This window comes from Eretmochelys imbricata, chromosome 5, assembly GCF_965152235.1.
Source record: "Eretmochelys imbricata isolate rEreImb1 chromosome 5, rEreImb1.hap1, whole genome shotgun sequence".
Taxonomy (NCBI): domain Eukaryota; kingdom Metazoa; phylum Chordata; order Testudines; family Cheloniidae; genus Eretmochelys; species Eretmochelys imbricata.
In genome coordinates this window covers 33,438,877-33,452,349 of record NC_135576.1, presented here as the reverse complement: position 1 = coordinate 33,452,349, position 13,473 = coordinate 33,438,877, and the positions used below count along the sequence as shown (strand labels likewise).

The 13,473-nt window shown below is 42.8% G+C and overlaps 1 protein-coding gene across 1 annotated transcript in view; it reads right to left on the bottom strand.

Moving 5' to 3' along the window:
- ITGA1 (integrin subunit alpha 1) overlaps positions 1–13,473 on the bottom strand; it is a 119,298-nt gene that overhangs the window by 28,955 nt on the left and 76,870 nt on the right. The window contains exons 14-16 of the mRNA XM_077816830.1: positions 5,433–5,687; positions 3,390–3,520; positions 35–201 (exon numbers count right to left, since the gene is read on the bottom strand). Coding sequence (XP_077672956.1) covers positions 35–201; positions 3,390–3,520; positions 5,433–5,687 — 553 coding nt within the window. The remainder of the gene's footprint in view (positions 1–34; positions 202–3,389; positions 3,521–5,432; positions 5,688–13,473) is intronic.

The following is a 13,473-nucleotide window of genomic DNA, read 5'->3' as shown; positions in this document are numbered from 1 at the left end:
CATGCAAAGATTCAATGACTTGCTGTCTACTTACTGGTTTCATTTATTGTATCTTCTTTAGACTTTAGTCTGACTTCAAAACAAATTGTGGCATTTATGCATACTGTTTCTTTTTTATCCATATTACAGTTTTTCTTTTGGATATTGATTTTATTGGGTGTGAAATTCATGGAAACATTTACTACAGCTACATCACGAGACCTTAAGAAAACACCAAGAGGAAAGAAGACACTTAAATAATGTAAATCTTTTAGCATTTTAAAAACAAACTTGTCAAACTGTGCAATACTGTACATTACTGAACATACATACAGTGATATAGGCAGATAATGACATACACTATACATACTATAAGGTATACTGTATAATGGGAAAGGAGCAGTTACTGGAATACTCTTCAGACCTTCCATAGAAATGCACAAAGGATAAGATTTTCAGAAGCATCTAAGTGACAGAAGCCTAAGTCCCATTTTCTAAAGAGATTGTTAGGTACTTAGGAGCCTAAATCTCATTGCAAGTCAAAGGGACTTTGAAAATGGGACTTAGTCTGCTAAGTCATTTTGGAGTTTTTGAAATTTTTATCCAAAATGGTTGTTACTTCTTACTTTTCTGATGTTTGCAAAGTATGTAAAAGCCAGCAAATTAAAACCACACTGAGGCAACATAAAATGTATTAAGAGCAAAAAATAAAAGTAGTTCTAAGTCCAAAATTCTGGTTGGCAAAGTCTTCGGAGAAGCATTATTTGTTATGACGATTTCTGTTCTGTTTTTATAAGACAACGCTGATTTGTCTATGAAAACTTTCACTGACTTCAAGGTTAAATCCAGCCCAGTATAAATAGGCACAACATTCATTGGCTTCAGAAGTTGTATCTGCTTTCACTATTATGACTTAACCTATCTAATGTTGAAGTACCTAGATGCCTCAACCAGGTCAGGCCTCTGTTGTACCAGGCATATATAGTAAATGACAGTCCCCATGCTGCCACGTCTTATGATTTTGTCAAGAGTCTTGTGATATTTGGTATTTTGCTTAAAGCCCCAGCTCCTGGGGATCACTGATTAGGTAAGAATCTTAGCTGTCATTTAAAAACAAAAGGAAAGTTTCTAGTCTTTGTAGTCAAAGAAAAGCTTGAAAATGTAACCCAAGGGCACCTCAATGGTTCAAAGGCCAGAATGTAAATAAGAAGACCCCAAACTTATTATTTTTAAAATTTCTTATGATTGTTAAGAAAATCTGATGATTTTTGGAGTCTGACTCATGATTTTGACCTTTTGGGGTTGTTAACATTGAGTCTCTGCCCCAAAGAAAGACAGGCTAAGTAAGACCCTTGATCCTGCAAAGACACATGCTTAACTGTGAGTGGTTCCATTGCGAAACTGGGGACTAAAAGACAAGACAATTCGATGAGACAAAAGTAGGTTGGAAGGGGAAAGAAGAAAAATGGGGAAACAAAAGACAGGATCTGCTTAGAATAGACTAGCTGTCATTCAGACAGTAATCACAAACTCAGCACCAAGACTGAATTTAGTCTCAGGTGTTCATTTAAATTAGAACAGGATTTTATATGTTTAATTATTATTATTACAGGAAGTGCTGGATTTGTTATTTATTCTTTTGACCTTAGATGTAATGTATGCTTAATTTTGCCATAACATCTTAAGCCACAGTTAGTTCAGTGAAAATGTTGCAGGTTCTATTTTGTCTACATTCTAAAAGAATAGGGTCTTTTTGTTTAGATAAAAATTTTAAAATTATGTTTCCTTTTATAATATAGCAAGTTTCATTTTTTCATTATTCCTCCTCTCAGGGAGACATTAAAAATATTAAGATCCATAGATAATTCTAAAATATGAGATGAAACAAGTACACACAGGTGAGATACATCGTTTTCCTGCAATAGTCCACCCTTCAATCTGGAGTGTGTACGTTAATTAATTAGGTGCTTAACTTGTGCTATTATTTTAATGGACACGCACACTCCTATAATAATTGGGCCTGCAAATTTACCCTAATTGTAAGGTCAAATGTAAAAAGTAAGCGTAAGTTTAAAAGATGTCACAATAACCTATAGCAAATGTTGATGGGAAAAGATGCAAAAAGGCGACAAAAAATAAATTAGTCTGAACAAAAAGGCCTATTAATATAACTCAAGGTATGTGTTAAGATCCTGCTTTGTAAACAAGAAAATTCTAGAACTGAAAATCAGTAAACCAAAATTGGTGTGCTAGAAACTAGGCCTAATAGATGGACAATACTGAGAGGACTAGTCTGCTCATCATTCCCCTTTTGGGGTCCTCAAAAAGAGACTGCGAGAGGAAAAGCTAGCTACTGTGATGCTGGTTGACTGTGAAAGGAGCAAGCTTCACTATCATGGCTGCTACTCGTACTGTCTTCTAATCCTGAAAGACGTCCTGACTAGACCAGACTTGAGAGAGGGAACCAGATTACATCACCACCTCCACTGGCTTTGGCTAAATCCCAAATACTACCTGGAATGTGAGACTTGTATGTTCTTTTCCTTCTCCACTTTATTTCTTCTCTTTCCTATCCCTCTCCTTTTTTCCTTCTGTCTAACAAGAGTCTGGCTTAGTTGGCCAAGACTATATATTTTGCAACACTGCTCTAAGCCTCTGTCACGAAACAGGAAGATAAATGCAATGCCCTAAACTGCCCAATGTTGGTACAAGTTTGCCAGGTCTTGGAGTGACTGACAAGACCATGAGCCATGCTTGTGTTTCTCCAGAAGTGAGGCTGCAAGTGAGAGAGCTGTATTTTCTCTTTGTTATTTTTTTCTCTCTCACTTTTGTGTGTGTGTCCAACTTGTTGGGTCTTCTAGGAAATGGGAAAGGATGGACAATAACAGCAGGAGCAACAGCTCAAGTTCCAGCCCATCTCTTTTCCCAAAGAAAACAGTTATTACCACCTATAAAATTGTCGAACAAGGTGTGGAGGGGGTGGGCTGGAAGTGGGAATTCCTTCTGAAGACTCTCTCCAGGGAACAAGGAATGTTGTTAAAATGAAAACCTTATTTAAAGGCTTTGCATTTCAAATGCTTTAACTGCTTTTCCTTATTTTTCTGTACCTTTAATAAAAGGTTAAAAGGATGCTTAATGGTTTGTTTGCCATGGCACAAAGTAAGTAAGCTGAGGTCTCTGTGTACCAAACCCTGAACCTTGTTTAACTCTGTTTAATGTTGGAAAGTTTCAGGTCATATTAATGCCTATGGCTCTTTAGGCTCTTTTATTCCATCTAAATACATACAACAACAGTACAGGAATAAGGAAAACAGTCAACATGAAACCTTTCATCTACCAACAGAGAACATCCAACCATCTACAGGTGACTAGGGTTTTGCCCTTTAAACAAATGCTTTTAATATACATACCAGAAGAGGGCAGCACCACCAAGGCCTCCAATAGTGACATCCGTTAGACCATCACCATTTAAATCCATTTCTCCATGTATAGACTGACCAAAAAATTTCACTTTTTCCCCATCTCCACCTGATGGAATATGCTATGAAAAAGAATTAATAGCTTTATGTCGTATACAACAACTCATATATCAAAAAATTAAGGATGCACAAGTTGGGTGTGAATAGGCTTTTTAGAATTTTAACACTGCATTTTCATTATAGACCAGGGGTGGCCAAACTGTGGCTTGCGAGTCACATGCGGCTCTTTTACCATTAAAGTGCGGCTCACGGAGCCCCCCCCATGCACCTCCCCATTCTCCACCTACCAGACTGGGGGGAGGGAGAGCTCAGGACCTCTGTCTTACAGCAGGGTGCTAGGGTAGGGGCTTCTGCCCAGCGGGGAGCAGGGCCTCGAGGCTTCAACCCCATGGGGCACACCTGTCAGGGCTCAGGGCTTCTGCCCAGTGGGGAGGGGGGGTCTCGAGGGTTCAGCTCCATGGGGTACACCTGCCAGGGCTCAAGGCTTCAACAGGAGCTGGGCTGAAGCCCCGGCAGGCACCTCTTGTGGGGCTGAAGTCCCGAGCACCATCAGGTGCACCCTGGCTCTTGAACTTCTGAAGGTTGTCTTATGTGACTCGGAGGGTGAGTAAGTTTGGCCGCCCCTGTTATAGACCTTCTAAAAGAGTTACCATGGTGATAAGCACAATATAAATGCCCAATATAAATGGATCTTTTAGGAATTGTTAAGTGTCTCCTTTATCTATTCATACAGAGCATATTTAGAAGGTTTCTAATGAAAACACAGTAGAAAACATGATAAAACATAAGAAACAGTGTTTTCTAACGATAGATCATAATAGTCAAATTTAATAAAGTCAGAATGAGTTTAACTGTACTTAGCATTCTCAAAAGGAAGCTGTCAAGGTTGCGGAGGTCACAATTTGACCCTACTGAAGTCGATGGAAAAACTCCCATTGACTTCAGTGGGGTCTATCAAACTCTGACTGAAGTCAATAGGAATCTTGCCATTGAGCCACAAATGCTGTACTAAAGAAACTAAGGATTTAATCCAAAGTAAATGGAAAGACTTCCACTCATTTCAATAGGAGCTGGATCAAGCCCTCAAGGAGTAATAAGTCCACCCTAATCAAAGGATATGTCTGTTAAGATACACTGTTTATAAAAAGAAAAGGAGTACTTGTGGCACCTTAGAGACTAACAAATTTATTAGAGCATAAGCTTTTGTGAAGTACAGCTCTGATGAAGTGAGCTGTAGCTCACAAAAGCTTATGCTCTAATAAATTTGTTAGTCTCTAAGGTGCCACAAGTACTCCTTTTCTTTTTACGGATACAGACTAACACGGCTGCTACTCTGAAACCTGTCACTGTTCTTAAAACTGCTGCTAAACTATATGTTTGACTCTATAACGGTCCTCACTTGGGGAGTGTGGCCTAGTGGTCATGGCTGCAACTCTTGACTGCCAAGGGGATTGTGGGGAGGGGAGCCTGGGCTCTCCCACTCCACCAGGCTCTGACCCAGGGCCCTTTGGGCTACCAGTAATCTGACAACCCAGGCTGTATAAGGCTGTCCTTCCTGGGCCTCTTCCTCTTGGACACCCCCTGGGATCAGCTTAGTCCAAGGCTTTCCCCTGGGGGGGAAACCCAAATCACAATAAGTAAGAGGGGGTTACCAATATCCAACCTCCACAGGATACTTCCTTCACTGATTGTTTCTGGGGTGGGTCCTTCCTTCCCACACAGAGAGCCCCTTTGGGCAGTTGTGTCAGAGTCTTAAGCTTCCCGCTGCTCTGCTGGAGCTGTGGGCTGCAGATCTGCCACCCAGCTCACCTCCAGCTCTGCCACCTAAATGAGCTAAATCCCTGCCTTTTAATTCCTACACTAGATGGAGCATTTGCTGCAGGTGTGGCTGAGTGCGGCTGGCTGAGCCCAAAATAATCCTTTAACCCCTTGTAGCCCAGTGTGGGATTTGTACACCCTATCACAGACTCCTACCTGTGCATATTCTTTCCTTATACTATTGCCATTGCCATGATATATGTACACAGCTCCTCGATGATCATCCTCTAAAGGAGCTCCTATTACAATATCGTGAAACCCATCAAGGTTGAGGTCCTTTACTGAAGCAATTGCAGTCCCAAAGCGTGCACCGCAAGGTTCGTTCTTGTGATTTTTGCAGGAACTGTGCTTTAACAACGAACAGCAAGTTTGCTTCATAGGTTCAAGGCTCATCTGATATTCAAATGTTGTCTGTGAAAAGGATAAATGTAATGTTTAGGGACTGCCATCAACTTTACAGCAAAGCAGGCTTTTAAAAGCACGTGCACTCAAGACAAACAGATAAATTACACAAAGTTAAATCGCTTAACAGAAACCATGTGGTGTTAAAATATTATTCTATATATGGTGAAAAGCTGTGGTTCCTAAACTATGGCTGCCATACTGACTCTAAGCAGGAAAGGAGAGACATGCAGTGTGTTTGTCTGTCTGTGACAGCTGTCTGAAGTAATGGGCTGTAGGAAGGCACAGCATCCTAATAGTGTGTGTATGGTACTTTAACTAAACCACTTAACCCCTTAAGATGCTGCAAGGATTCTTTCCAAAAGAAGTTCCCTGAACTGGAAAGATACAACAAGGTTTATTCTGGATCACAAATGGCAGTTGTCCTGAATATTGTAATTCCAGTCTTGGTAAGGTATGGGTTGTTTACTAGCCCTGAAATAGTCACCCCATGTGTGCAAGATTGGATTCTTTTGGTCATCAGGGTCCATTCAGGCTGTGCCAGGTTCTAGCTGTCCTCAAGCCCCCCACCTGAGGTATAAAGGGCAGAGTGTGCCCAACCATCCTCAGTTCATTTGTCAATACAGAATGCCAGAGGAGTAGGTCTCTGTAGAAGCAGAGAAGGAGGGCAAGTTGTGGAATCCATGTGGACAACACATCTCAAAGAGTCACAGTTACTGTAAGGGAAGTAACCATGCTTTCTTCTTCAAAGGATTATTCATATGGATTCCACTTATGATGGCCATCAAGCAATTTTCTGTTTGTGTAGAGGTGGATACTAGGAATCCTGCAGGACAGCCCTACCAAAGTAGGCATCTGATCTGGATGCCTGTATCAAAGAATAGTCTCCTGTTAATGTGTGGACTGAACTCCATGTTGCTGGCCTTATACATGTCACAAATAGGGACATTCTTCAGTCAGATAGCAGAGGCTGCATGACCTCTAGTGGAATAAGCTGTAATGTGGCTGGGTGGATCTAACCTGGATAACTGTAACACACTCTTATACACTTAGAGACCCATATTGATACTTTCTGCGATGATATTGTGAGATCCTTAACCCTATAAGCAAAGGTCACAAAGAGCCTACGTGTGTTCCTGAATGATTTTGTCTTGACAATGCCCTTATTACATCAAGTATAACTTCCCCTAGGGTTGAGTTAACCTTATGGAAGAAAACTCGGAGATTAATAAATTGGTTCATATGGAATTCTGAAACAACTCTGAGCAGGAAGCTAGCTCTGAGAATAAAGCTGTCCTTATGAAACACTATAGAAGAACTGACTTATGGACCTGAGTCACCCCTATCATGCAAGCTGATGTAATGACTACTTGTCATAAATATAAAGGGAAGGGTAAACCCCTTTGAAATCCCTCCTGGCCAGGGGAAAGCTCCTCTCACCTGTAAAGGGTTAAGAAGCTAAAGGTAACCTCGCTGGCACCTGACCAAAATGACCAATGAGGAGACAAGATACTTTCAAAAGCTGGGAGGAGGGAGAGAAACAAAGTGTCTGTGTGTCTGTCTATATTCTGTCTTTGCCGGGGATAGACCAGGAATGGAGTCTTAGAACTTTTAGTAAGTAATCTAGCTAGGTACATGTTAGATTATGATTTCTTTAAATGGCTGAGAAAAGAACTGTGCTGAATAGAATAACTATTTCTGTCTGTGTATCTTTTTTGTAACTTAAGGTTTTGCCTAGAGGGGTTCTCTATGTTTTGAATCTAATTACCCTGTAAGGTATCTACCATCCTGATTTTACAGGGGGGATTTCTTTATTTCTATTTACTTCTATTTACTTCTATTTTTATTAAAAGTCTTCTTGTAAGAAAACTGAATGCTTTTTCATTGTTCTCAGATCGAAGGGTTTGGGTCTGTGGTCACCTATGCAAATTGGTGAGGCTTTTTATCGAACATTTCCCAGAAAAGGGGGGGGGGGTGCAAGTGTTGGGAGGATTGTTCATTGTTCTTAAGATCCAAGGGTCTGGGTCTGTAGTCACCTAGGCAAATTGGTGAGGCTTTTTACCAAACCTTGTCCAGGAAGTGGGGTGCAAGGTTTTGGGAAGTATTTTGGGGGGAAAGACATGTCCAAACATAGAATCATAGAATCATAGAATCATAGAATATCAGGGTTGGAAGGGACCCCTGAAGGTCATCTAGTCCAACCCCCTGCTCGAAGCAGGACCAATTCCCAGTTAAATCATCCCAGCCAGGGCTTTGTCAAGCCTGACCTTAAAAACTTCCAAGGAAGGAGATTCCACCACCTCCCTAGGCAACGCATTCCAGTGTTTCACCACCCTCTTAGTGAAAAAGTTTTTCCTAATATCCAATCTAAACCTCCCCCACTGCAACTTGAGGCCATTACTCCTCGTTCTGTCATCTGCTACCATTGAGAACAGTCTAGAGCCATCCTCTTTGGAACCCCCTTTCAGGTAGTTGAAAGCAGCTATCAAATCCCCCCTCATTCTTCTCTTCTGCAGGCTAAACAATCCCAGCTCCCTCAGCCTCTCCTCATAAGTCATGTGTTCTAGACCCCTAATCATTTTTGTTGCCCTTCGCTGGACTCTCTCCAATTTATCCACATCCTTCTTGTAGTGTGGGGCCCAAAACTGGACACAGTACTCCAGATGAGGCCTCACCAATGTCGAATAGAGGGGGACGATCACGTCCCTCGATCTGCTCGCTATGCCCCTACTTATACATCCCAAAATGCCATTGGCCTTCTTGGCAACAAGGGCACACTGCTGACTCATATCCAGCTTCTCGTCCACTGTCACCCCTAGGTCCTTTTCCGCAGAACTGCTGCCTAGCCATTCGGTCCCTAGTCTGTAGCGGTGCATTGGATTCTTCCGTCCTAAGTGCAGGACCCTGCACTTATCCTTATTGAACCTCATCAGATTTCTTTTGGCCCAATCCTCCAATTTGTCTAGGTCCTTCTGTATCCTATCCCTCCCCTCCAGCGTATCTACCACTCCTCCCAGTTTAGTATCGTCCGCAAATTTGCTGAGAGTGCAATCCACACCATCCTCCAGATCATTTATGAAGATATTGAACAAAACCGGCCCCAGGACAGACCCCTGGGGCACTCCACTTGACACCGGCTGCCAACTAGACATGGAGCCATTGATCACTACCCGTTGAGCCCGACAATCTAGCCAGCTTTCTACCCACCCTATAGTGCATTCATCCAGCCCATACTTCCTTAACTTGCTGACAAGAATACTGTGGGAGACCGTGTCAAAAGCTTTGCTAAAGTCAAGAAACAATACATCCACTGCTTTCCCTTCATCCACAGAACCAGTAATCTCATGATAAAAGGCGATTAGATTAGTCAGGCATGACCTTCCCTTGGTGAATCCATGCTGGCTGTTCCTGATCACTTTCCTCTCATGCAAGTACTTCAAGATTGATTCTTTGAGGACCTGCTCCATGATTTTTCCAGGGACTGAGGTGAGGCTGACTGGCCTGTAGTTCCCAGGATCCTCCTTCTTCCCTTTTTTAAAGATTGGCACTACATTAGCCTTTTTCCAGTCATCCGGGACTTCCCCGGTTCGCCACGAGTTTTCAAAGATAATGGCCAATGGCTCTGCAATCACAGCCGCCAATTCCTTCAGCACTCTCGGATGCAACTCGTCCGGCCCCATGGACTTGTGCACGTCCAGCTTTTCTAAATAGTCCCTAACCACCTCTATCTCCACAGAGGGCTGGCCATCTCTTCCCCATTTTGTGATGCCCAGCGTAGCAGTCTGGGAGCTGACCTTGTTAGTGAAAACAGAGGCAAAAAAAGCATTGAGTACATTAGCTTTTTCCACATCCTCTGTCACTAGGTTGCCTCCCTCATTCAGTAAGGGGCCCACACTTTCCTTGGCTTTCTTCTTGTTGCCAACATACCTGAAGAAACCCTTCTTATTACTCTTGACATCTCTCGCTAGCTGCAGCTCCAGGTGCGATTTGGCCCTCCTGATTTCATTCCTACATGCCCGAGCAATATTTTTATACTCTTCCCTGGTCATATGTCCAACCTTCCACTTCTTGTAAGCTTCTTTTTTATGTTTAAGATCCGCTAGCTCTTCCCCAGTAACCAGTATTAGTTTGGTGGTGGTAGCGGCCAATCCAAGGACAAAGGGTGGAATATTTTGTACCTTGGGGGAGTTTTGACCTAAGCTGGTAAAGATAAGCTTAGGAAGTTTTTCATGCAGGTCCCCACATCTGTACCCTAGAGTTCAGAGTGGGGGAGGAACCTTGACACTACTAAAAAGCCAGTCTTCTTAGATAGGTGGTACAGAGAACAGATTGCTAATGGTTCAAAGTGGGGAATCCATCAACCTTATTAATACTATGCTGAGGTCCCAAGTGGGATGGAGCTTCTGAACTGTAGAGAAAACATTAAAGAGGCCTGTAAGGAATCTGGTCACTGCAGGGTCAGAAAACACAGCGTGGCCCTGGATAGGAGGGTGATGCATAGATATTGTTGTTAGATGGATCCCTCTGAAACGAATAGAAAGTCAATCATTTCAGGGCCAGGAAATAGTCCAATATTGATAACATGGGTATTGTTGGGAAGCTGGTGAAGAGACGCCCAAATAGAAGACTTCTTCCACTTAGCTTTATGGAAGTCAGTCTAGTTGAGGCTTTCTTGCTTTGGAGCAGAATGTTCTGAACTTCTGCTGAACACTTTCTTTCAGTGGATGTTGGCTAGCCAGTTTCCAGGCTGTCACGTATAACAATACTGGATCTGGATGTAGGATCTAACTGTTGTGTTGTGTGACTATGTTGGGTGATTCAGATGATTTCCCTATCCCTGAGATGAGACATCTGTCACCAGAGTATTGGTATGCTGATGTGCAAAAAAGGTTACTCCCTTGCACACCTGAGATGTCTTTTCGCCAATCTAATGAGAGGGGACTTCTTGAGGGTGGAACTGTGACTAACACATCCATGTAGTGTCTGCTGTGTAGATACACTGATTTCAATCACCCTTGCATGAAGTATAGGCAAAGTCTGTCAAGCTGTCACATAGGACCATAAGGACATGTGTCCCAGAAGTATGAGGCATGAGGTTTTTGGATGAGCTTGAAGTTGGCTGATGAGGTCGGCTATAGTTTGGAATCTTTCTTTTGGGAGACAAGCTCTTGGTAATCTAGAATCTAACATGACTCCTATGAACTCTATGCTTTGATTAAGAGTAAGTGTGGATTTTTCACTGTCTTTGAGCCCAGTGTAATGTTACTTGAATTGAGTTTGTTACCTGCTGGGGATGATCTTCCTCAGATCAACCTGTAAATGGGATACATCTCCTCAAATGAGCTGCCAAGTACTTGATGGTACCCTTCGAGCTGTGGAAAGGCCAAAGGGCAGGACTTTGTATGTATACAGAGATATTCCTGCTAGAAATGTGAGATACATCTGACTCATAGCAAATATGCAGTTAAGACACTGAACCTTCTTTCTTCTTTGGAATGATACTATTGTAGAAATAAACCCACCTACCTCTGAACTCTAAGGGTACCTATTTTGTTGCTCTGAGACGTAGCAGAGAGTCTACTTGCTTCAATGGTATTTTGTGAGGGGTCCCTGAAGGGGATGGGAAAAGGGGGTGGAGGGTAGGAAGGGACTGAAATTGTATGCAAATATCCATTACTGACAATCTCTTGGACCCACTGGTCCATGATGATCCCAATCCAGGCTACTGAAAAAAAGGAAGGCAGTTACCAAAAGAGGCAAAGTGGGGGAGGAGAAGAGTAGAAATCTCCAAAGGTTCTGACTGTGGTGTGAAAGCTGCTGTCAAGAGAAAGACATCAAATGTGTCGTATCTGTCAGAGGCAGTGGGTCATCTGCATTGGAACCTCTACTTCTTCCTTGGTAGCTCCAGTGCCCCCTCTGGGTTATAATAGTATGAGGCACAGGAATGCTGGCTGAAGGAGGCTTGAAGTCTGGCTTGCTTTCTCTTTGGCATGTACTAGACTAGAGAACACAAAATGGCTCTGGAGTCCTTTAATGAGTGGAAGGACTTGTTGGTCTTTGAGTTGAAGAGATTGCAGTCCTCAAATGGAAAATCCTCAAATGATTTGGACATCCCTTGGTATCCCCAGTGACTAGCACCAGGAGGATCTTCTTATTGCCCCCAGTGTGGTCATGGTGTATGCAGATGTCTCAGACACATCCAAAGCAGCCTGCAGGGAAGTTCCCAGCTATCAGCTGTGCCTCTAGCATGATGAATTTTAATACTTCCGTGTGCTCCTGCAAGAGGTCTTTCTATAAATTGAGACAATTTGTTCGAGTGCAGATAGTCACATTTTGCCAGAAGCACCTGGCAGTTGGCAATGCCTATCTGGAAACTGTCAGAGTAGACTTTTTTGCTGAACAGATCCACTCTTTAATGATCCTTTTCCCTTTGTGTTGTTTATAAGGCCCTTGCTGCTTGGATCTTTCCTGAATAGCTGCTATGACAAGTGAGCTTGGCGCCAGAAGTGAATAGAAGCCCTTGTGAGGGGCTTCCTCAAAGCCCTTGTGATGAACTTGGTACCATCTATCCACCCTCTTAAAAGTGACAGATATTGATGCTGGAGTCTGCTCCTCATCCTTGCATCCTTGCAACGGTCCCTCGTTAACGCATATGGGTCAGCAAGGGGGACTCTGGTACCAGGCTCACTTGGTCTCAAATAGGCCACAGGTGTCAAAAGGGATGATATCAATGCACTGGGTCCTGTGGGTATCAAAGAGTCAGTACTGGAGGAAAGGTGGTCAGTGGATTTAGATTTAGCTGGTACTGCTGGCATCAGAGTCCAGAGGAACCCATCTTAGGCCATTCCACTGCAAAGTTCAAGACCAGCCCGAACACAAGTTGACAATTGTGACCCAGTTATGAGAGTCTCCTTATCTCTGGAGTGAGGCTCTTTCCTACCCCTGCTCCAGACAATATAACCTTTGGCTGGCATCCCTTCTCAGTGCGCTTGGAAAAAGAGAGGCAGCTGGAGCAATGGTCAGGGATATGCCCTTCACCTAAACGAATCAGCCATTTAGAGTGCCTATTGTTGAGAGGCACAGAAGCATCACGAGGAGCATGTCTTAAACTCCTAAGATGCAGCTTCTATTATCAGAAATTGAGTCCCAGTACTGGATGGCTGGGGCTCTGAGCCTATTAACTGTGTAAGAAAAATTAATAAAAATGTTATATTTTTAAGCCACTGGGCAAAATAAAAGTTAACTAACTACCTCAACTAATAAATCACTAACGCTAACTGCAACAGTCACAGAGATGCAGTCAGACACTGCAAGGGTTCTATCTCACCACCATGGGCAGTAAGAAAGAACTAAGGGATGGTTGGGCTCACAGTACCCTTTATGACTGGGAGTGGGGATGGTGGGGTATGAAGACATCTAGGGCACAGGCATAGCCCCAACAGACACTGCTGGTCAAAAGAATCCGATCTTACGTGAATGGGGCACATGCGCCTCAAGAATGGAATCCACATGGACAATCAATTTGAAGAACATTCAGGAATATCATTGCCAAGTTAGAGAACGAAGTGAATCAGAATCTATCTATCTGGGCCCCATCCCTGTAATATCTCCACAACTCACAATCTTTAATGTGTTCATCCTAACAGCACCCCTGTAAAGTATGGGAGCACTATTACATCTATTTTATGCATGCACTTGGGGCTTGTCTACATGGGGACACTTGGGAAAATTAATTTAAATTAACTAAAGATATTAATTTAAAGTGGATTACTTAAACTAGATTAAACTCCTGTGT